This window comes from Melospiza melodia, chromosome 16 (assembly GCF_035770615.1).
Source record: "Melospiza melodia melodia isolate bMelMel2 chromosome 16, bMelMel2.pri, whole genome shotgun sequence".
In the NCBI taxonomy this organism is placed as follows: Eukaryota; Metazoa; Chordata; class Aves; order Passeriformes; family Passerellidae; genus Melospiza; species Melospiza melodia.
In genome coordinates this window covers 12,443,502-12,466,179 of record NC_086209.1, presented here as the reverse complement: position 1 = coordinate 12,466,179, position 22,678 = coordinate 12,443,502, and the positions used below count along the sequence as shown (strand labels likewise).

General features: G+C 43.4%; 1 protein-coding gene across 2 annotated transcripts in view; it reads right to left on the bottom strand.

Annotated features, from left to right (window-relative positions):
* Positions 1–22,678, bottom strand: part of NRK (Nik related kinase) — an 87,134-nt gene that overhangs the window by 44,158 nt on the left and 20,298 nt on the right. For both annotated transcript variants that reach the window (XM_063170661.1, XM_063170662.1), the window contains exons 3-10: positions 15,584–15,640; positions 10,594–10,719; positions 9,706–9,816; positions 7,772–7,862; positions 5,525–5,655; positions 3,066–3,120; positions 1,032–1,110; positions 169–344 (exon numbers count right to left, since the gene is read on the bottom strand). In XM_063170661.1, coding sequence (XP_063026731.1) covers positions 169–344; positions 1,032–1,110; positions 3,066–3,120; positions 5,525–5,655; positions 7,772–7,862; positions 9,706–9,816; positions 10,594–10,719; positions 15,584–15,640 — 826 coding nt within the window. The remainder of the gene's footprint in view (positions 1–168; positions 345–1,031; positions 1,111–3,065; positions 3,121–5,524; positions 5,656–7,771; positions 7,863–9,705; positions 9,817–10,593; positions 10,720–15,583; positions 15,641–22,678) is intronic.

Sequence of the window (22,678 nt, the reverse complement as noted above, 5' to 3'; positions counted from 1 at the left end):
ACCCAGGCTTCAACAAAGGAATCTTCAAAATGGCCCCACTATTGAGGACAATGCTTTCTCAATTTTCCTGGTTCTAGTATTTCAGCTGCATCTGCCTTGTGCTCTGCTGCAAAATCTGAAGAGGACATGCTCTCTGAAGTGTGCTTTATTTTGGTTTTGCCATGTTACCCTTCTCTCCTTTTTTCTTCCTTGTCCTGTCCAGGTGGTCCTTGAGCATGATGCGCACTTGCCGCTCGTTCTGCATGTCGCGGATGAAGGAATGCTTCAGCAGGGTCTCCGTGGATGGACGGTGCAAATAATGCTTCACAAGGCAGCTCTCAACAAAATTTAGGAACTTCTTTGACCTAAAAACGACACAACAGTGGAGAAAGAGTGATAACCCTTTTCAACTTGTGGCCCAAGCACAACCTGAGTGGTGGAAAGCGCTAACTTTGCAAGGTTTCCTTCTACACAGGAACTGAGAGAAACAATTTGAGTTCTGTCACCAGTGAGACTCCTGTGACCAGCACAGTGCTGAAGGTGAACTCCACCTCACCATCCTCTCAGAGGAGTTGTTACCTTGAATTTACATCCTGATCAACAAAACCACAATCTGGCCAATACAAGCCTTTCAAAAAGGCCCTTGACGTTTTGATAAGGTGGAGATTTTCTTCACACACTTAATTTAAAACAAAAAGTAATTCTCTGTAGGGCAGGTGACTGCCATTAGCCCCACAATGTCCAAGCAATCTGATAAAGCCCTGACCCCAAGCAGCACATCTAAGCCTTCCTTGCTTACCCTGCAATTTCAGCCACAGACACCAAAATGAAACAACTGCCACAGCTCAGGCAGAGTTCAAAAAGAAAGGTGTTGTTTCCCAAAGGTCAACTATATCTGCCCTCTGGCTCAATCCAGCTCATAGAAACAGCTTAGGAATCACCTCATAGATAACTACATGATTTAACAAAATCATTGTTTCTGAACAAGAGAGCTAAAAGCCCTCCTAAGCCCACTGCAGCAAAAATACAGGTTTTTTTACACATCTCTTTACCATTTTCTGGATTTCAGCTTTGGGGGTGGGTTCCTTGGAATGAGGAAGAGTGCTCTCATGGGATGCATGTCACACAGGGCTGCAAAGGAAACCACAAATTATGGAAGGATGCATGTACCCCCTGTGACCTCACTTCCCACTTCTAACATCACAACATCTGCCCCAGAACCCCACCAGGAGGCAACCAAATTCACACTACAGCCAAGAAATCAAGTTTCTGAGTACACAGAGATTTTCAGGTAAAAGAGATTCAAAAGAAAGGCTGCAAAGCAAGAACAAGTACAACTTTCTAAATATTTTATATGTATACAGCTTTGGAAGGACATAAAAAAGCTCATTTTTCCCATACACAAAAGCATGTTTGCACATACACAGAAATTAAACCTGAGATTGAAATATTTATCTAGTTATTATGTCTGGCTTCTGGTTTCAGATAAATGATAAGCTCCATTTTAACCAAACTCTTTGCCACATTTTTCATGGCATATGAGAAAACTCAGGAAGAAGAAAAGCACAGAGCTCACAACCTGCCCTGTGGCACAGAGCAGAATGACAGAGCACACATTTGATCCATCCTGTGCTCTGGGAATGGGAGCACCATTCCCAGGTCACAGATTCCATCCCTGCATTCAGAAGCCACCTTCTCTCCAGCCCACTCTACCTCTCTTCAGAGCTACTTTTGTGGAAAGCTGAAGTTATGAGGAACTCAGGAGAAAGCAAATACCATCCTCAGGGACTTTGAATGGAATTCTGAGTTCTATCTGGCAGGGAGAAATGTTGAGGGTAAAAGGTTTTCCTTCACCAAATAAAGCTACTGAATGACAACTGATAGAACTACATGGAGGTTGATTTCTTGTAATATTTAGGTGTTCAGCAGTGATGCTCTTAACAGAAATGAACTTAAAGCATTACAGAGCACTAGAAGTAAGAAGCTCTGGTAAAGCTTTCCCTACTTTCTCTTAATTTCTCAGTCTGCCTCCACCTGCCATTCTCACATTTGGTTCTGGCTTTGACATTTTCCTGGGTATGTTCAATAGTACACGATAAAGTGGCAATGAGGGTCAGAAGTCTGGTTTCTAGCTCTGGGTCCCAGACACTGTTGTACTACAGTAAACAAAACACAAGGCAACACAATATCATCCACAGTATTTCCCTGTCAAAACTAGGGAAAACATCAAATACATGAGGAACTGGCATGCAAAACTACAAAGTCTCTCCCAGAGAAAACTCCCCATGGACTCATGTCTCAGGACTAGGCTTCAGTCAGGCTAAAGTGCTCCTGAACTCCAGCTGGCTCCTGCTACAAACCAAGGCTGATGGGAGAGCAGCCAAGTGGGTTGTTTAAAAACAGCCTACGTGCTCTCAGGCTCAGGCCAGAGTTTGATGGGTTTCATCTCCCTTGCTCTCAGCAGTGACCAGATACTCCACACATCTGCCCTGCAGGAGCTGGGCAAAGCCACCAGCCCCCCATGCCAACAGAAATGCACCCACAGGTCTCTGCCTGACCTGCAGGAGGCTCTCTGGGGGAGTGAGGGGGCAGCAGGCTGGGAAACTGTGGCAATCTGCTCTCAGGCTGAGAGTGGTCATGGATCAAAGCCATTGCATGTGAGTAAATGCCACATTAGTCCCAAAATCTGTCAGAAACAAGTCAGTTTCAGAGTAAGAAAATAACCTTTAGGCCTACCTTCTTTCACTGCCACAATTTTTTTAGTGACCTAAACCCAAAGGCACTCCTGTCAATATTTTCTGTTAACATATCAATCACTTCTGCTTAGTTGTATCCACAGGCAGCAATCAACAAACTGATGCTAACAAGAGCTTTAAGAAAAGAAATTTTGTTTTCCCAGGAAATAAAGGCAAGGAACCAAAATACAGACTGAAAGAGTCTAAAAGGAAGAAGAAAGCAAAAGAGTCCAAATGAGAAAAAGTCACAGAGTGTTTTTAAAGATACAGATAGAACCAGAATTCTGTGCATTAGCCAAGCATGAGTTATTTTAGCAGAAAACAGCCCCACCTTTATACCAAATCACTTACGAGGAGCTCCTTCAGCCATTTCAATAGCAGTGATTCCCAGGGACCACAGGTCACTCTGCAGGAAAAGAAACAATACTCATTGCAGCTTGCAGCATTCAAGCTTGGTTGTTTTACTTGTTTGTTTTCTTCATGGGTTTGGGATTTTTTTTTTTTTTTTTACAGTTTCCCTAGATCTCTCCTGGATCATGTTGTTTTACTTGGAGTGAAAAATATTCTGCTCCCTTCCCAGTCCCTACTGAGCTTTTAGAAAATGTGCTAATAGCCAGAAGCTTGCTATTCCCATGCAACTCTGATCCATCATTTAAGCAGCCAGCCCCAAAATGAGACCTTCTGCATTCAAAAAACAAGAGCCAGACAGAATAGAGCAGGCACTGTTTAAATATATGTCCTAAATCTGTTTTCATGAGGCAGAAAGACACAGCAGTGCCTCACCCTTCTCCTCCTGGCCAAAAACTATTCTTGGTTTTAATGCTTGTTTCAGAGCAGTCATTGCTGAGTTTCTACACTGATGGAACAAGAATTGTAGTCAGGCCTTGGGGTCTGATTTTTTCTGTACCAAGTCTCTGGTCACACATTTTTGGGCACATGAGAGAAGAGTACATTGTGCGGTCAGATTTGTGCCACAATGTTCAGCTCAGTTAACAGAGTGGAGTTCTCTTTATCAGCTGATCTGGATGCCAAGGGCCAGGTTTTGATCATGGAAAGTAAATTGCAGCCACCATCAGTGTCAGTAAAAACTTCACACGTTGCCACTTGATTAATCATGTGCATTATTTCACTATTCTTTGTATCTAAATGTAGCCAAATGAGAGGCACATGGCCAAACCAACTTGCAGAGCTTCTCTAAAACTTATCTTTTAAAAAAACAGTGACAGAAAACCTTCAGAGGTTAGAAGGAATAAACCATTACATGAATAGCAGCTCATGCCCAGCCCAGCACTCTAAATGCAATTTTATCAACACAGCCCTCCCAGTCCAGCTGCTCTGAACTCTTCACACAAGCTGAAAGCCAGTTCACATCAAAGTTTGTGGAGGGATTCAGCAACAAAACTGGCGGGGATTTCACAGATCCACAATCCTGACTTGTAATTAAGTAAATGACTGAAAATAAAGAGTGTTCAAGGGGTAGTACTGCAGGTTTTGAGGACAGTGAGAAAAACATCCAGGCTATAAGGAATTTTGGTTTGGAGTTCCAAAGCATGAGAGGCAGACAGGTGTAAGGGAGGATGACAGTGTTTGTAAAGCTCAGTGTGCATACAAACACATTTATGTGGATATATTTGTACTAGTTTTGTCTTGTTTGTTTGTTCTGGTTTTTTTTTGAAGAGCAAGAAGTTCCAGAGCAGCTTCCTGCTACTTAGCCCTTCCTACCAGGTGTAAGTCACTGTGGAAAGAGAAGCTCCCTGCCACCTTCTGAGCCACAGCACTGTTTGCAAAAGTGCTTCCAAAACCCTCTGCTGATCAGTTTTAAACTACCATCTGCACTATCTGTTTGGGAGCAGACAAACTAGGATTATTACTGAAGGCAAAGAAAGCTCAAGAATTAGAGCTGCACATTCTTTATGATTTTATTTTCTGGTAAGTACACATTCAGAGAAGGAAATAACTGGGGACAGGGAATGAAGACAAGAGATTAATTTCTTGAGGTTTCAGTAGAAGATTTGTATGATATGGAAAAATTAAAATTCTTTAGTCATGACTGACACACACAACATGACCTCACTGGGCCAGAAAGTCTCAGCAAGGGAGAATCAGAGCCTCTGAATCACCAGGAAATGGAAGCAGTAACAGGATCTTCTCATAAATATTGCTGAAGCCACAGCTGGAAGGAGAGGTGCAAAGTGGCAATGGAGAGAGCGCCTGAATTAAAAGAGTGACTGTAGGATCACCCAGAGGATTCCTGCTCAGAAAACCATCCCTGGAAAACATGCTGCATGGCAATGCCCACAACTGAAATACAGGAAATTCTGTGCCTCAGCCACCCTGCCACTGACCAGAAAACATTCCAGGATGGGAAACCACTTCCAGTCACATGCTCATGAATGAGCAAAGGGATACTAATTACTGCCAATTAACTCGGGATTCACAGCTGAGTACAGAGCAAAAAGCTCTACCACAGTGTGCAGTAATTTGCCATATTAATATTACACTACTTCAAGTATTCCTTTGGAACTCCTCTCTTCCTTTCTTTTCTACCCAGACCTGCAAACTCTTAGTACTTTTTTTTATTGTAGAGAAGTTCATGAAAGCGTATTTCATGTACTAAAAATTCAGAAAAAATACTCACAGTGAAACTTCACTCTTAAAAAGAGTTGCCCACCACATATCACAAATATTTCTGTTTATACAGTTCTAGTATTATTGTGGTTTATAAGGCAGGAAGCTTGAACTTTTCAGTTGAGCAGGATTTCAGCAATAACCCACACGTTTTCTTACCTTCTGGAGTGTTTCACACTTACTCTGTAATCATATGTAGAGTCTGGGTTCTCCTCACAAGCAATGACCTCGGGTGCCATCCAATACGGGGTGCCAATAAATGTGTTTCTTCTCCCAATTGTCCTGTCCAGCTGAGCACTTACACCAAAATCCACTGAAAAGCCAAGAAGAGATAAAGAAATTAGCAAAAAGTTGTATCCACATGGCAGAGCATGTGCTTGGTCACTTTCATACTGTTTAGAACATCAAAAATTTGCCCTACTATATATATACACACACATATATATATATATAAAATATATGAAATCTGAGCTCCTCCAGCATGTCTTATCCAATAGTTGAGATTTAACTACCTCTTTTTTCCCCTTCTTTTTGACAGAAGAATTAAATAATGCTGAATTATTATTTAAATTATTTATAAATTATTTAGCATGCTAAATCTGCCTGGTGAGTTAGAGGAATTGCTCTACAAGATATTATGGAATAATTTATGCTTAATTTAAATGCTACACTGAGTAGGACTCAAGGTCTTCAACTAGACTGAAAGAAAAAATAGGATCTACACACAAGGCAAATTTGGATGTGTCTAATATAGCCACTGTGAAAGCTGGAAAGAACCACTTCATTCTGAGGTGTACGGAATAAATCCTTCCCTACGTTCATACATTATCTCAGAACAAACTGGAGAATCTACTACTTTATTCTCCTCTTAGATCATTATGATGAGTGAATCCTGTGGTTCTCTTTGTGCTGAAAAGGGTGGTACTTTCATAAGGATGCACAGCAAAATGGCTTTGTTCACATAGGAAAAGGGTCCATACAACCAATAATTATGTGATTGTATTTCTCTTTGAATAAAACTCCAAAATACAGTAATTGCATCCACTGGGATAGCACTGGAGGGGTATTCACAGAGGAGACAAAGGAGGGGGAAAGAGAAGGACTGAAAGGACACAGCCCCGTGGTTACCATCAAGGAGCAGATTTTCTCATTGATGTCTCATTGCAGATTATCTGCAAGCCAAAATCATTTGCAGTGCTATAATTCCATGTGCCTGCTTAGCAAGAAGGTGACTCCAAGAAGAAGGTGGAGCTGACCTTTGGGATCATTCTGTGCTTCTGATGGGAAGTGCACACTCACACTGAGGTGGAACAGAATTGAACTGAGAACCTCTTGGCTTTTGAGCTTCTTTTCCTTAAGACACATCAGCTAAATCTCTCTGGAAACATCTTTCTTTCTTCTTTTTTAAAATCATTATACATAGTAAATGTATTTAATTTTTACCCAGAGTTAGAAAGGTTTAACTGTTTTGTCAGCCATGTGATGAAAGGTTGAAGTAGTAATTACACAAGACCATAAAAACACACAACACCCCCATCTTACCTGTTCTAAGAGGGAACAGCTGACAATTAGTGCATATGATTTAGAGACTACAAGCAAAATCCTGCCTTCATTGAATTTGACAGCAAAACTCCCTTTGACTTCAGTGAAGCCAGGTTTTTGCCACAAGATTTAACCATAATGAGATTTTTTACTTGCTCCAACCAAGCATGCTACCCCACATCCACAAGCCATGTTTATTACTTGCTATTTTCCAACTCTACAGTGAATTGTTTTAGTTAAAGAGAGAGGGACTGGAAAGATCATCACAAATAAGAAGTGTTCCCCTTGAGATTTCTCCTTTAAAACACTTGCCTGTGATGTCTTTCCAAAACATGAAAGACATCTCAAGAGAGATACGTACTTGAGTTTAGTTTTAGGAAGTCAGAAGTTGTCAACACTGACATGTCACAGTAATAAAAGGAAATGAGTAAACCCTCCAACTTTTCTGAGAGATGACTGTTATTCAGTGATTGCCCTTACTCATGAGTAATTCCACTTATTGTCAGGTTTATGCAAATCTCTAAGACTGCTTCCTTTAGAGAAATGGATAAGCAAAATTCGCTCCCCCAACTTTTTTACTCTGGAAGTCTTTTGCATGGCAGGATTCTCTGCGAAGGCCTGATGGTGCTGTGAGCTCCTGGGCTGGCTCTGACTGCCTGCACTGCCCTCAGGCTGGGAGGGACACCCTTGCAGAACAGTTTACATTTCCCTTTGCAGAACACTTTACATTTTCAACTCTTTCCACACTACACACACCTTGTAAGCACAAGTATTAATGACACTTGGCACACATCCCGCACTTAGGTTACTGAAAGTTCTCTCTGAGTCAAGATGGAAATCTTAAATTTTAACAAACAGGTTTCCAGCACGCATTTAAGGAAACTTACCCAATTTTACTTCTGCATTTTCTGTGAGAAGAACATTCTGCCCTTTAATATCTCGATGGATGACATGGTGAGCATGAAGATGTGCCAATCCCTAAAAGAAAACCGGATTTATTCTTTTTTCCTAACATTACCCTGACTATGGCACTGTTGACTTTTTACACTTTTGCCTTTTTCAGTCTTTATTCATAAGGAAAGTCCTTTAGATGTTATTAGCAACATTTTCAGGGAGGAGAGAAGAGAGCAACCATAAATTTGACTCTCTTCTTCACCACAGGCCTGACAGTGGTGGAGCATCTTGTGTGAAGAGATGTGTAGCAATATTTTAAATTATTGTAGCAATATTTAAACTAAAGTGTGAAGAGAACAAGGTAGCAATATTTTAAACTTCTGTTTCAGAATCAAGGGATGCTCCTTACACTCTATGCTAAATGCAAACAAAAGGGAAAAAGAGCAAAGCAGAATGCTCTGTATGAGGACCAGAGACTGCAGCTGGCTGGTTGTAGTGGCCTAAATTTTGCATTCAATAAAATGAGAAATTCAGTGGTAAATGGACTAGAGAAAGTTAAAAATACCATGTCAGGCCTCTTTTTGAATGCAGCAAATATTGTTTTCAATCAGCTGATATTTGCTCTCTTCTCCTGCATTTCAAAATTGCCCATGGTTGAACTATCATAGACATAAAGGAAGACACTGAAATAATTCATTATAGCAATCCAGGGATTCTTCACTCACAGCATTTAGCCTCTCTAATATTAATGGCTTCAAACAGAGCTTCCACCCAGCTTGTAAATTTTCCAGAAGGAAGCACTGTCAATCCATGTGCAACTGGGCCGTTTTGTCTTGAAACAAGCATGATTAAATCCAATCCCTTGTTTCACCAACATGCTGTTACAGTTCTCAGTTGCATGAGCATAAACCAAATGTTTTAGCATCAATTGCTTTAATAGAGACATTACAGTCACACTAATGAGGAACAACCTGACCACACCACTAAGGTTTTTTCTTTTGCAGAACTCCCCACACTCTTCAGATACAATGATAATCCTCAGGTAGTGCTAAATCCCTGCAAGAAGGCCAATACTCTCAGCTGAGCACATTTCTCAATTGCTATGCCGCAGAAAAAAAGTTTTACCCCTATTCAAGCATTACTTCAGCATGCCAAGTAAATTCCAACTCCCAGAATATGCATTTATCTTACATTATTTAGAAAAGATGTAAAACTCTATTATAGGGAAGAGAGATCAGTAACTCTGTAATGGGTTTTGAATTCAGAATGACTGGCTCCAACATCACATTTTTTTCCAGGCTAGTTCATTAGATTACACTTGGGAATTGTTTTATCCTCTGCGCTTTCCAGGAAAAAAAAAAAAGAAAAAAGAAAGAAAGCAGCCCTAAGCCTGCATAGAATGAAATAAAGCCACAAGATTTTCTTGGGGAATACTGTCCCAGCAGGGCCACCTTGAAGATTTTGGAATGCTGTTTAGTCAGCATTGACTCTAACAGTGTGGAAAAAAGACCCCTGAGTGTGTGCAGGTAAAGGAATTAGGGACAGAAAGATCTTACAGCCATGAACAGCTGAAGCACTGAGCAGCAAGATCTCCTGATGTGGAGGGCAGACATACTGAAAACAGAAAATTTATTTATTTTTCTAGGTGCCCAGTGTCTGGAATTTCAGAAGATGGCTATTTGCCACAGGAAAGAGAAATTTTCTGTTCTTCATACAGAAAATGGGATTAGCTACAACAATATGGGATGTCAAGCAGCCATCATGCTGGCTCTCAGGGCTCCTCTGAACTCAAGGACCACAGCCCACGAGCCCCATGGATCACAACCTTTAAACAATAATGCTCATTAGTGACCTATTTTAGCAACCAAAGGCTTGGAAAGGCCTTTTTGTTGCAAATGAGCAGCGAAGCTCTGCTGGCAGGACTCACCCTGAGAACCTCTCTGCAGATGTAAGCAATCCAGTCTTCCTTGAAACAGTTCCCTTTTGTCTTCTTCACCAAGTCGGTGACAGAGCCTGCCCCGCAGTACTCCATCACCAGCTGCAGGGACACAAACACACACAGGGCACCTTTACCCAGCCCTGCCAGGCCGGGGGGACAGCACCTGCAAACACCCACTCCCACCACAGCCCTGCAGGGCAAACTGCAGGTGGCCTTCCTGGATGCCAAGTGACTTAAAACCTCATTTCCCGAATCACACACACTGCTAAATAAATAAAAACCTCACTAGTGCTCCTCTCCTGTTGCAGATTTTAGGTAGATTTTTGGTTTTTTTGTTTGTTTGTTTGTTTTGTATATACAAAATTGGAAAAGCAAGAGTTAACAGCACTGAAAAACACGGGAATTTTTCAAAAATTTAAAATTTCTCATTTCGCCACAATGCTTTAAAAATCTCGCAGCCAAAATTTGGAGGATTCATTATTCTGCTTTTCCTTACTGCCAATTCCTCTGCTTCCTTTCTTTTTCATTTGAAAAAAGGGGAGGAAAGCAACAAGAAGGAGCGAAGGCAAAAAGGACAAGCTCTTTCACTTCAGTAAAAAAAATTAGAGAAGAATTTAATTTGGAAAAAAAAAGGGTTCAAGCAACAAATCAGAATGACAGCAGCAGTCACATGAATCATAACATACTTTATGCCCATCCTCAAAGGAAATCATAGGGATGGAAGATGTCTAGGGAGTAGTGATTTTTCTCTTTTATATTTTATTCTTCAGAACAATGACTTCAGAGCTTCACTGAGACAGAGTCCAAGCCAAGCATGCTGGAACTCTAAAGAAGGGGCTGTAAATCTGATGAGCAGAAATGACACTGAACACTTACCCAGAGCTGATCATCTTGGCCTGCAGGACTTTTCTTTACAAAAGCCCCATAATATGTAGCAATATTCCGGTGATGGGAGTACTTCTTCAGCATGTTTATCTCCAGCTTGATTTCCTCCTCTTCATTCTGTAACAAAAAAAGAGAGCAGGAGGCTCCTTAGGGGACTAGAGATCATGGAGCCCAGAGCTGCAAAGCAACCTCTGTCTTTGGCCACTGTGAGCAACCTGGTCTGAATCCATGGCTGACCCTGCTCTGAGCAGGGACCAGAGTTACCCTCTGGGATTATGAAAGTGCAGCTGAGAGATCTGCTCTTAAACTGACAACTCAATCACCCTGATCCATGGGGCAAAACCAATGAATTGCTAGGGTTTGACCTAAAGAATCAAAGATGTCCCCACTCAGGCATAAAAATTGCACATTGTCTCCTCAGGGAGCTCAGACAGTTCCTGTTACTCCCCCATTTATGGCTTCTGCATGCAGTAATTGAGTCTCGGAGAATAACCAGATTCAAACAAAAATAAAATTGTTCCTAACACTCCATTACTTAAATACTTGGAAAAGCACTGAGTGCACACATCAGACAATCTGTCTTCCCAGTCCTGTGGAGGGTCCTGCTGGGAGGAAACCAAAGCCAAGCAAGAGGTGACTTGCCACAAATCAAACCCCAGCCTAAGCCAGGGCTAGGATCTGCTCCTTCCTTACAGCTGTGAGCCTGCCCTGTCCGTACCAAGGCTTCTCCCCTTCTAACACCAAGCCATCCATGAAGCTCCTGGCATGCTGGGGGCTAGCACACCCCAAACATCATCTTCCAGGCACCAGCTGCCTGTTTTCTCTTGGTTTCAGTCTTGCCAGGGCAGACATCCTCTTCTGCCCATACAACATTGTGCACAATAAGACAACTAGTGGAAGTGCAAGTTTTAATAATTATGTTAGAAGGAAATGCCCTTTTTCAGGGAGAACTGCTTGATTTGGAAAGGCCCCCTCAGAGCTGGCTGGCTATGGTACACAACACCCAGTGAAACACACCCAGGTTTTGCCATCTCACTCACTTTAATAGGAAGTGAGTGTTTAAGGTATCCTTGTATCAGTTAAAAGGAGTACCAAAAACTTGAAAATTCATTTACCTTGTTGTAAAACATCCCAGTCAGCACTTACTAGCCGAAGGGAAAAAAAAAAAAAGAAGAGGCAGCAAGAACAACTCAGCCCCAAAGGACATTTTTCTGTGCTTTTCCTCTATTTTCCAGTAGTTTTGCCATTGAAGCATTCTTTTAACCACCATAATGGCCTGCTTACAAAGCCAGACACATTGACCTTTTTACCTGGAGCAACACATTAAAGCTAAATGACAGGCTAAAGCCAAACTCTCTCAAGAACAGGCATATGATGTGTCTTATTAAACTTGACCACACAAAAATCATTCCCAACAGAAGGGACCAGTAAGTTTTTCCCAGTAACATCAACACCCAGGAGACACATTACCAGACCAAAGGCTAACTGTGCTAAGCCTTCAGAGATGTAAAATAAATCTAGTTGAAGCTAAATAGGCTATTTCAGGTTCCCTAATAATCTTTGTTGAACATAGGCTCTCAAGCTGCACACATTATAATAAATAGTTAATTTATCTTTTGTTTGCAGTTAGGGAGAAAGAAGGACCCTTAATCCTGATGCAGCCCTGGATGTTGCATGACTGAATTAGTGAGGCTGAAGAGGAGCCCAGTGCAACACCTGGAGTGTCCAGCAGAAATGGGAGCTGGCTGCAGACAGCAGGCAGGAAATCCTCAGGATTCTCTGCACATGGGAAGGGCACAATCAGAGAGAGGTGAGAGCCTGAGGGGTACAAGGCTCTGCTCCCTTTGGAGCTCCAGACAGTGCACGAGAAAGGGCGGACACAAGCAGGTAAGGAGGAGGCAGAGAATCACGACATGAGATGACATGGTCATCCTGGACCTGACCACAAGGGTTCTGCCATCTACACAAGCTTCTGGATCTTTAGGGAAGAAGGGCAGAAAGAGGAACAAACAGGGAGGATTCCTTTCTTCCTCTGCTGTCCCTCCTGCATTCTACCCACTCCTTCTGCAATTGTGTGAAGGGGCAACACTCATCTTTGGTAAAAGCCTTCTCCACATTACTTAAATGTGAAGGGTTTGGGGTTTTTTAACTCTGCCCATCAGCATGAAATTTGCCCAGGTGGAGCCCAGCTCCCTGCAGTGCCCTCAGCACCAGCCTGTAGCTTTCACAAAGTTCCCCTTGGGGAGCTGGCAAATCCCAGCCACTTCCTCATAGCTGCTGCCTCTTTTTCAGCTCTTCATCCTTTACCCAATTAATTTCCTGGATGTTGGAACCATGCTGGCAAAGCTCTTATCCAAGTATACTTTCTCTTCCTCTGCAATCTGATCTCCATGTTTTTAAAAGAAAACCAAGCCTGTGTCTGTCCATGAACACAACCTGGGTACCCCACAGGCTCTTCCACACCCACTGGCAAGAGCCAGAGCAGCTCACAGGGGTAATGTGTATCTAGGACCAGCAAAATGCAATTCCTGCTTTCTCTTGTGTCTTTATTTACCCTGAAGGCAGAGCCTGATCCCCCCCTGCACCTGTTTGTCCTTCCCTTGCCCATCCTGGCCTGCAGGGCCCAAGTACCACTGCCCAGCACAGCTGAATGCCTTGGGGAGACATCAGGGAGACATCACTTGGAGCAGGCAGCAGGCTGAGCTTCAGGGGCTGGGCAAAGGGCTACAAAGGGCAGCAGCTGGGCATTTCACAGACCAATGCACTCTGGCTTCCCAGTGCCTCGGTGAGTTTGGATAAAAATGCTCTGTGCCATGGAAAGCCAAGGCAGAAGGGTAAAGGTGAGTGTATTGTGCCCCATGGGCCATGACATAAGGAGCTGAACCCAGACCTGCTGAGCCTCAGTGCCATGTACACCCTTCAAACACAGTGACCATGGACAAAAGCACCCTCAGCTTCTCAGTGCACACTCAGAATTTCCACTTGCTACCAGCCCTCTTGCCAGCATCACCAGCAGCCCATGTCCCAGGGGCTGCTCATAAATAATGCTGCTGAAGGAAAGGAAGCAGCTCACAGATGTGCAGGTGCACAAAGCTGTTTTCTTCACAAACCAACACTCCTGGCACAGATGGCTGCGTGCACAGAGATGACAGGTTCATGATCAAAGGCTGTTTTTGAAGATGTGGGCCTATCTGCAGTGGCATTAGAGCTAGAAACACACTCCTCAGACCACAACTGGAAATGAAATCATCAGCCGATAAATACTGCACCAAGGGACCCCTTAGTACTGGGGCAGGTCGAACAACAAGTTTCACATTTAAATGTTATTTTGCTCTCTAGAAAGAATGAAATCAAAGACAGATGGAGGATGATGTGTTGGACAAGAGCTCTTTGATCACCTGCTCCGCTGGCTGAAGAGACAAGCAGCAAGAATCCAGTCTCCCTGCAAGCACTCTGCTTGTCTGGCTCTGTCAGAAAACAGGAAGCAGAGCCTGCCTGGAGAGGCACATGAGCACACGTTGCCATCAGCTCCCCTTTAACCATTTCACAGGGCTCCCCCCACCCCCGTGCAACTCAACACAGCAGCACTTCCTGACAGATGTCCAAGGATCCCACAATGACCGCAGCATCCTGCTGCTGCTCTTAAGAAACCAGCCTGGGGCTGCAGCTCATGACAGCAAAGGGCAGATTTGCTGAGGTCTTGGAGTGCCCCAGATCTGAACAACCACAGCTGGAGCTGGGCAGGCAATTTCTGATGAAATGACTTTTTACTGGAAAAAGGAACCCTGAAGATTTGGTGAAAGAATCAGAATCTTTTGGTGAACAAACGTGGCAGAAGTAGCAGAAGTGACTGCATCCAGACATGCCAGTGCCCTAGCAGCAGAAATACAGCCAACTCTGCACTAGGAAAGTGGAAATAGGAGCAGAAAGCCCTGCACTCACCCTGTGCCAAGCCCAGAAAGCAGGAACAATTGAGCACAGTTGAGCTGGAATTGTTCAGGGTTCAGTGGGGGAAGAGCAGCAGGGCAACCCCCTTTGGGCAGTTGCAGTAACATGCTCCTCACCTTCCCATGAAGGGTCTCAATGTGATAACAGCACACCCTGCCATCACTGCCCTCAGTCAGGACAGGCTCCCCAGCATGGTGTTGGCTCTGTCCCCTGCAGCAAACCAGACCTAAAGAGCTTTGTTTTGTTCTCAGAGTCCTGCAAGCCCACTAAGGTAATTCCTAACACAGGACCATTTCAATTTTATTTCCAAGTAAGTAGGCATTACTGGATGCTGCCAAACCACACTTCTAGGAAACTCAAGAGGAAGAAGAAGGGACTCTCCTCAGCCTTCCTGGGGCTCAGGCTAATGTGGTCTCAAGGAGGCAAACTGCTCTACTACTGGCTGTGCTCTTAAAAGGAGACACAAAAGCCAATATTGAGGAACTTGCTCAACACCCTGTTTCAGCACCGACACCCATTTATAAATGTGAGTAACACAGTGCCAATTAAACTGTCTGCTTCCCTCATCTGTCAAATCACAATAAAAAAGCACTACATTTGCATTTCTAACATGATCCTGCTTGCTGGCTGTCAGGGCACTACTCTGAGCAACAGCTGGCATGTGAGGGGATAGGATGTGATGAAACACAGCAGAGGCAGTGCAGAGATACAGGAAATCTTTTAATTGCTATCTCTGAAAGTAGATAATCAACTAGAAATAAGCAGGAAGAGACTTCTTGTCTTTGATATTATTGAACACCAAAATATATGGCAATGTACTCCCTTATTGCTTTGTCACCATTAGTCAGCCACACTTAAAAAATATGGTTATGTTAACACCACTCAGTACTTTATAATACACAAACTGGTGCTCAGGAACCATGATTTACATCAGTGGATCTTCTTTCATGAGCTGTCCACCTTCTCATGATCTGATTATTTATTTTTCCTTGCTGCTTAACAATGACCTTATTATTTCTGGTTTTGCACTCACCTCAGTAACATTCATCACTTTGATTGCTGCCAGCTGCCCAGTTTTAACATGGCGACCCTGTTAACACAACAGAAGACACTGTGTAAAACATGTAGGCAAACTGAATACATCAACAAATTAGGCCTCTAACAATCAGGTTTGACTAATTGCTTTCAATCATGTTCAAGGCAATGTTCTAGTTGGAGGTGTCCTTGCTGCAAGGGGGTTGGACCAGGTGACCTTTACGAGATCCCTTCCAACCCAGACTATTCTATAATTCTATGTACCAAACAACCTTCCAGTGACACAAAACCACCAAGGTGAAGTTTGGTGATGTGTTACCAGAGCCACACCCTTACTGTACTCTGAATTTAACAGAGTTATCTCTTCCTTTCAGCACAAAGGAAGCAGCAGTCTGGGAGAGCTCTGTTCTCACAGCACAACACAGCCCAAGCTCACAGGCCTCCACCTAACTTCTGTTCCACACGTGATGCCAGCCCTCAAGCTCCTCTTCCAGGAAATCTCAGCACAGCCTCAGAATGTCTGAATAAGCCACGTTCCTGTCCTGCCATCCATGGCTGAGTGTGCTGGGAAGCTGGAAGGCACTGGGGAGGTGGCTCTGTCCCCACCTTGACCCCTGACATGTCTTGGCAAAACTCTGGGTTCCAGTACATCGATCTGGTAACCTCTATGTGGCTGCCAAGAAACTAAAGTGTTATGCATGTGTTTGTTTTTTTTGGTTTTTTTTGTTTTTTTTTTTTTTAACTATTTTTTAATGCTTTTTACTTCAAAATGCTTAGTTTTTATAATTCTTACTTCAGCTGAGTTAACTACAGTTAGTATCTCAGCTACTTCCCCAAAATCATGCAAGAGCTTTGAATTTAAAAATGTCATTTTCTGTGATGGTGGGTAAGAACTAACCCAGGACTTTGACTGTGTGAGTGCCTACATATGTCCACAGTTCATTATGGAATGCCCACACCCACAGTCACAGTTTTAAACAACAGACAGCTGGTAACTCCACACTAGTAATAGGCTTGGTTTTGAAAACACAGCTAGGTAAAGGAAGGTAATAGGAAATAAAGCTATTAAAAGAGCAAACTTGCTACTGGGAGTGACAAAATGTGATTCACAAGAACACCCACACGTGAATTTTGCTGTCAGCTGCAGTTTCTGGCTTTGGTGAGGTCAAGCTGCTCAAAGATACCACAGGTGAAGCCTTTCACCACGATAAGCAGCACTGACCTCACACTGGAAGATAGTATCAACAGATTTGAATAGGCAGTGGGTTTGCTGTACATCCCAGCTTATCACTTCCATCAGATGTTCAGAAATGGGTTTGAAGCTTTGAGACCGCAATTTTATTCCCAAAATAGAGGTGCCTGCAAAGCTGTATATCAAAATAACTAACTGACAGCAGTTAAGGAAGCCACTGGAAATCAGGAAATCAAATATGAAATGCTGTAGTTTGCAGACAAAATGATTTGCAGGTGCAATTTACACCCACAAAATTAAAAGCTGGGTTGATGTAATTTAAAAACCCAGGTTCTATCTGCACAAAAGTGCACACAAATGTTATTTCTAAGACGAAGCAATTTTGCATCAAAGAAAAATGATTCCTCATTCTCAGGCAATATGTCACAGTCATGTTTTCTTTTACAAAAAACTAAATCCTGCTGAGTTTTTTGTGTATTTAAAGGTGTCCTCTTTCCATAGAAGCACTCCTGGGATTGCAAAGCCTTTCCTCATGAAGTAGAATGATAGGATTTACCCATCAGCAGAGAGCTCAGGAGGAAGACAAACAGGGCACCCTCTCCCCAGGCCACACAGACCTTGGTGGGTGAGTGTGGATGGGCTGTGACCATGCCAGCCCAAAGGATGCTGGTGTTGGCTCAGCATCCATCCCAACGCTGGTCAGCAAGCTCAAAAATAATCAGTGAGTACTAGGCTAACACTGCGCTTGAATATTCATCAGAATAAGGGAGAGGGAAAGGCTGGGCATTCAGTCCTGGCGTCAAAGCATAACTCCTGGTCAAGTTGTCCCTCTGTGTAACAGATATTGGTCATTTTGCTGCCACAGTAATTTCCACTGGATGCAAAACCTGCTGCTCTCACTTATCACTACAAATGTGAATATTAACCGCCCCCCCTAAAAAAAGTTTGGAAAATCTTATTTATGGGGAAGAAAATAGCAAGTCCTTTTATTTTATGAGTTGTGATTCACCTTTCTTAAAAAAAAAAATGTCCCTGTTAACTAAGATGCACAATTCAATCCTGCTCCTGCATTAAGGCACAGACTGTGACTGTGCTGGCAGTTCAGAACAAAAATTACAGATTTCTCAGTATTGGTCTTTTAAACTGTTTGGAGTCAATGTTCCTTAACATCTCTAGAAGCAGTAAACATCCTGAACCCAGCCCTGGGCTTCTTGCTGAGAGACAGAGAGTAATGCCTTACCAAGGGAAGATTTCAGTGCTGTCCCTTATTTTTTTCATTTATCAATGAATCTCAGAGGTTAGCCAGAGTTCATGGGAAATCTCACATTGCTGCTTCTGCTGAAGCTACTAAGTTGAGCACGTGTGAATTGTTTTGAGAAAAGTGGTGTTTTTATTTTTGTTTAAAGCTTCCAGGAGCAAACTGGCTGTTTTAACTTTTTCCCAACCGAATGAGATGAGCTGATTCATTCGCTTCCAGTGACACGACATGCTGAAGTTCATCCTTACTGATTTAATCTGAGAAGAACAAGAGGCACTGCCCTCCCAGCCCTCTGCTCACTCTGCCTCTGCCCATCCTCTCCAGATCATTGCAGTTCAGCCTGCTGTGATTCCAGATCCTCCACTGCACATTTCCCCAGAAAGTGGGCAAGGGCTGGAATGGTCTGTGGGCTGGTTTCCCTAATAAAAGGTTTAATCTTTCACCCAAATGCTCAGTATAAGAGCTCTGGAGAATGTAGTGAAAACATCCAACAGCCATTTGCAACACCCATATTCCTACCCAGGAGTACAGCATCAAATTCTATCACAGAGCTTAGACACGAACAATTCTGAGGTTCAACGCCTTTCTAAAATTGAAGTTCCACCCTTCATTTTGATGAGGTATCCAAGCTGGAAAAAATTCTCCCATTAGCTTTGAGTCCAGCTAAATTCCTGGTCTCCTCCAGAAAATATTTCCGCATAGTCTGCTGCAGTTGCCAGTCACTCACTACAGCAACACTCAGCAAACCTGAAGCCAGCACACACATTTTTCAAATCTACACACTGCTCATTGCAGCCAGACTTGTGGGAGATGCTTGATGCCAAAGATCTGGTTCTGATGAGCTCCAACCCTGCATTATCACTGCAGGGAGAGGTACATGGAACAGGGCAGATTGCTCAGTGTTATTTCTGTTGGATGTGTATTTATCTTTTCACCTTAGATAAAGGAACTGCTTATCTACGCCCCTCACTAAGGGTCAAGGCGTGTACTTTTCTATTTGCATCCAACAAGAGTGTCAACATTAGCAGCCATCTATTAGCTGATAAAGGGGCTTTACATGAATTAAGTATATTTACAAAATGATGCATTCAGTCACGTACAAAACCTTTTCCTCTTATGTTCCAAAAAAAATTTTGGACAGTCCCTGGCTTGGGCCATGATTACAAGAAGAGACCCAAGGTCCCAGTGAGTTTATAGGGCTGCAAGTCACAGGCAGAGAGGTTGGTTTGACAGCTTCCCTCCCAGATCCTGCACGTATCTGTCTTCCTGGGGGTGGGAAACAGCTCCCATCAGCTTCCCTCCCCACCTGGGATCTGACAGATTGGAGTGGACAATTGCAAGCCCAGACAGCAGAAGGCAGCTGTCCACTGGAGTGCTGCACACCGTGCCAAGGCAGCCACAGCAGCCCCAGCACAGGCTTCCTTTCTGGCTCTCATCAATGCTCACGTGCTTCTGGGCCTGTCTGGTGGAGCTGTCCCCACGTAACCGCAGCAGGAAAAAGTGCCTGAGAAAGGCAGGGACTGTCTGCTGCAGGACACCACGGCAGCGCAGAGCTGGGGCATTTCACACACCAGAAGTCCTTGCTCTTGTCCCTGTCCTTGCCTTCTTGTCTGCAACCAGAAGCAGCACAGAGTCAGGTGCCTGTGTGCAGGGACACCTCTAGAAAACCAGAAGACTTGGACACTTCAAGTTTGCACCTTTGTGCCCTTATGAAGGGCCATTTCATACCAAACACACTCTGCTATCAGGCACGGACACCAGAATTACCACAAGAATAGGGGACTCCTGGCTGACCCATCACTGCCTGCCTAAGTAATCCCGAAAGCTGGTAAATACCACAGCTTTAACTCTTGGGACCTTCTCTGGATGTTCAAGACTCGCACTGTAAAGCGAGATGTGGCTGTTGGAGGTGTGGGACTTTGGCAGACAAGGTCCTTCTCCAGCAGACAATCCTTATGGGATAACAGATGCAGCTTGTGGCCACCCGCCCTTGGGGAGCGAGGTGAAAGCACAGCTGTGTGCTGCAAGCTCTCACCGAAAGTGAACTCGAGCAATCAGATTTCCTGTTCCAAGTGCACTGATGAACTTTGAAGTGTGAGCCCATCTGTGTGGCCCTGCAGGGCGGGCAGCCTGCCAGCTCAGCCCTGTGGGACTGGTCCCCACCCTTTCGCCCCTCTCCATCCTGCAAATACAAGAAAAGCCTTTAAGAGATAATGCAGGCAGTGAACAATGCTCTGTGCAGGGATCCAGGAAACCCTCTGTCCTATTCCACGTGACCTTAATGAAGTCATGATCCTTCTGTTTCCTTTCCACTCGCATAGGACTCTTCTAGTCAGACCCAGTTCTTCAGAAGGGATGAGGGATGTTTGCTAAGCCCAGCCCCAGAGGCAGTGGGAACAGGAGCTCTGCCTGTTCACACTGCAGGCAGGCAGGAGCAGCCTCCCATGGGGCTGCACTGTGCTCCCCAGTGGGTCAGCACGGCAGGGAGAGGAGAACCCCAAAAATATAAAACCTGCAGACAGGCTGCCCCTATGCAGCAGCTTGGACACAGCCACTGTTGTGCAGTAAAAGGCTCCTCACACAAGCATCCTGCTGTCCCTCAGGGTCTTCATGATGTTAACAAGTGGTCAGGGCTTGCACACCTGGGCTGAGTCACCTGAGAAGACAGTTTTTAGGTGAGCTCTATCAGCAGGAGCAGTCCATACCTCACACAGTCATGGTAGGAGCTCTCCAGCTAAAAATACAGCAGTAATGCAAAACCTGAAAGGACCTTCCAGGAATATATTCCAAGGAAGAAGTAATTAAGAGCTTATAGCTTGTTTTTGTTAGTTAATGGCCCAAGGCAAAGTTCAGAGTAAGTCATGCACTGAATACTAGCTCTGGATTTCAGGAACGATTCATTTCATCAGAGGCTATGACATGTAATCCACGTCAACTCTGATAGTTTAAAACCCCCCCAAAACCACAAACACAGAAAACTGCACAGACCCCCTCAAACCACAAATGCCTTGGACAGATGGACAGATGGGCACCAGTTTCACAGAGTCTTTTTTCTTTTTTTTTAAACGCCCCACAAAGACCTCAGGACACCAGCCAGGTCGGAGCACAGCTATCATTTTGGTTACAGCTTCATCCTTTTAATCACAAACTCAGGCTGCAGAAAGCCTCCTGTGATTGACATTATAAAGTTTTGGTGCTTCCTGCCAGGTAAAGCAAAGCACATCACCCAAACACTGCAAAACACCACCCTTGTCCTCTGCTGGCCAGTGCTGAACAACAGAATCAGTAACACACTGCAGATAACCAAGACAGGCTCCTCAAGGTTTATGTGGTACTGGTCTTTTTTCCTCCTATATGCTAAACTCCACTCTGTGATTTTTCTAAGAAGTCAGCTAAAATTTATCACTTTAGGCACAGACCATACCAATAAGTCAAATGTTATTTCACATATCCCAGAACTTGGGTTGCAAAATATCATCAGCACTAAACCCTAAAATGCCTGCATGTAGATATATAAAGAATGGAAGTTAATTAGTAACATCCTGTGTTCTTTAAGACAAAGGCTGCTACCGTTATGAAGAAATATTAGGGATATATATGATTTATAGAGGGATTTAAAATTATTTTTAAAACCCTAAAATGTTACACTGAATTCCAAATTAAAAAAATATAATTCTGTAAAGCTTATCACATTTACATAGTAAAAATGTATTGAATATTCAGTGAAAAACAAATTCTTTTCCTCACAAACACCACCACCCTATTTATGTGCAGAACATGTCATTTTATCCCTCCCACTGCTTTTCTCTCCCCCCCCTCATATCAGGAGTGGGAATGTATTTGTGGTCACTCAAAGTGAAAATATTAGTTTTATGAATTTTTCCAAGTGAAGTTTTAGATGTTTCAGGGGTAAGATGTAAAAAAAAGAAAATCAGGAAATTCACTAAGAGCCCCTACTTGTGTCACATGTTTAAAGAAACAAAAAAAAATTATCACTGTAAATCATAATGCCACTGAAGATAACCAAGTTGGCAGTGGTATAGGAGAACTTCCTCTATACTAAAATAGCAACACATTAGCCCAGAGAAGAGATTAGAAAATACAACCTCCACCAGTCACTTAAAATTCTACCCACATGCACATTGTCTACAAGGGAGGGATGGATAAAGGTCATTTCAAAAGGACCAGATCAAATCACCTTGATCTCTGGAGGAAAACAACAGTTTTTCATCCCCACTGTAAATGTCTGTACCACAACCCTCCTGAACTGTAAAACCCAAGAGGCACCAGAAGCAGTTTTTCTGCCCAGGTTTTTTTTATCCTTTCAGTTCCTATTTCCTCCCATTGTATGAGTGGAAACACAGATTGTTTGCTTTGCCTAATGTTTGTCTGTGTCTGACTGCAGACCAGTGGGAAAAGAAAACGAAACAAAGGAACAAATTCAAGCTCTTTCACGAACACATATTTGAATATTGGCATTTTTTGCAATATCAGTATGTTCACTTGCTCAGATTACCATCCTCATCCAAAACATGAACCACTCAAGGCTACTGCATACTTGTATGAGAAGGGACTAGGAACTGATGTTTTGGGGTACTGAAACCTGCTCCCAAATGGGTCATTCTCACTGTGATCAGCAAGAT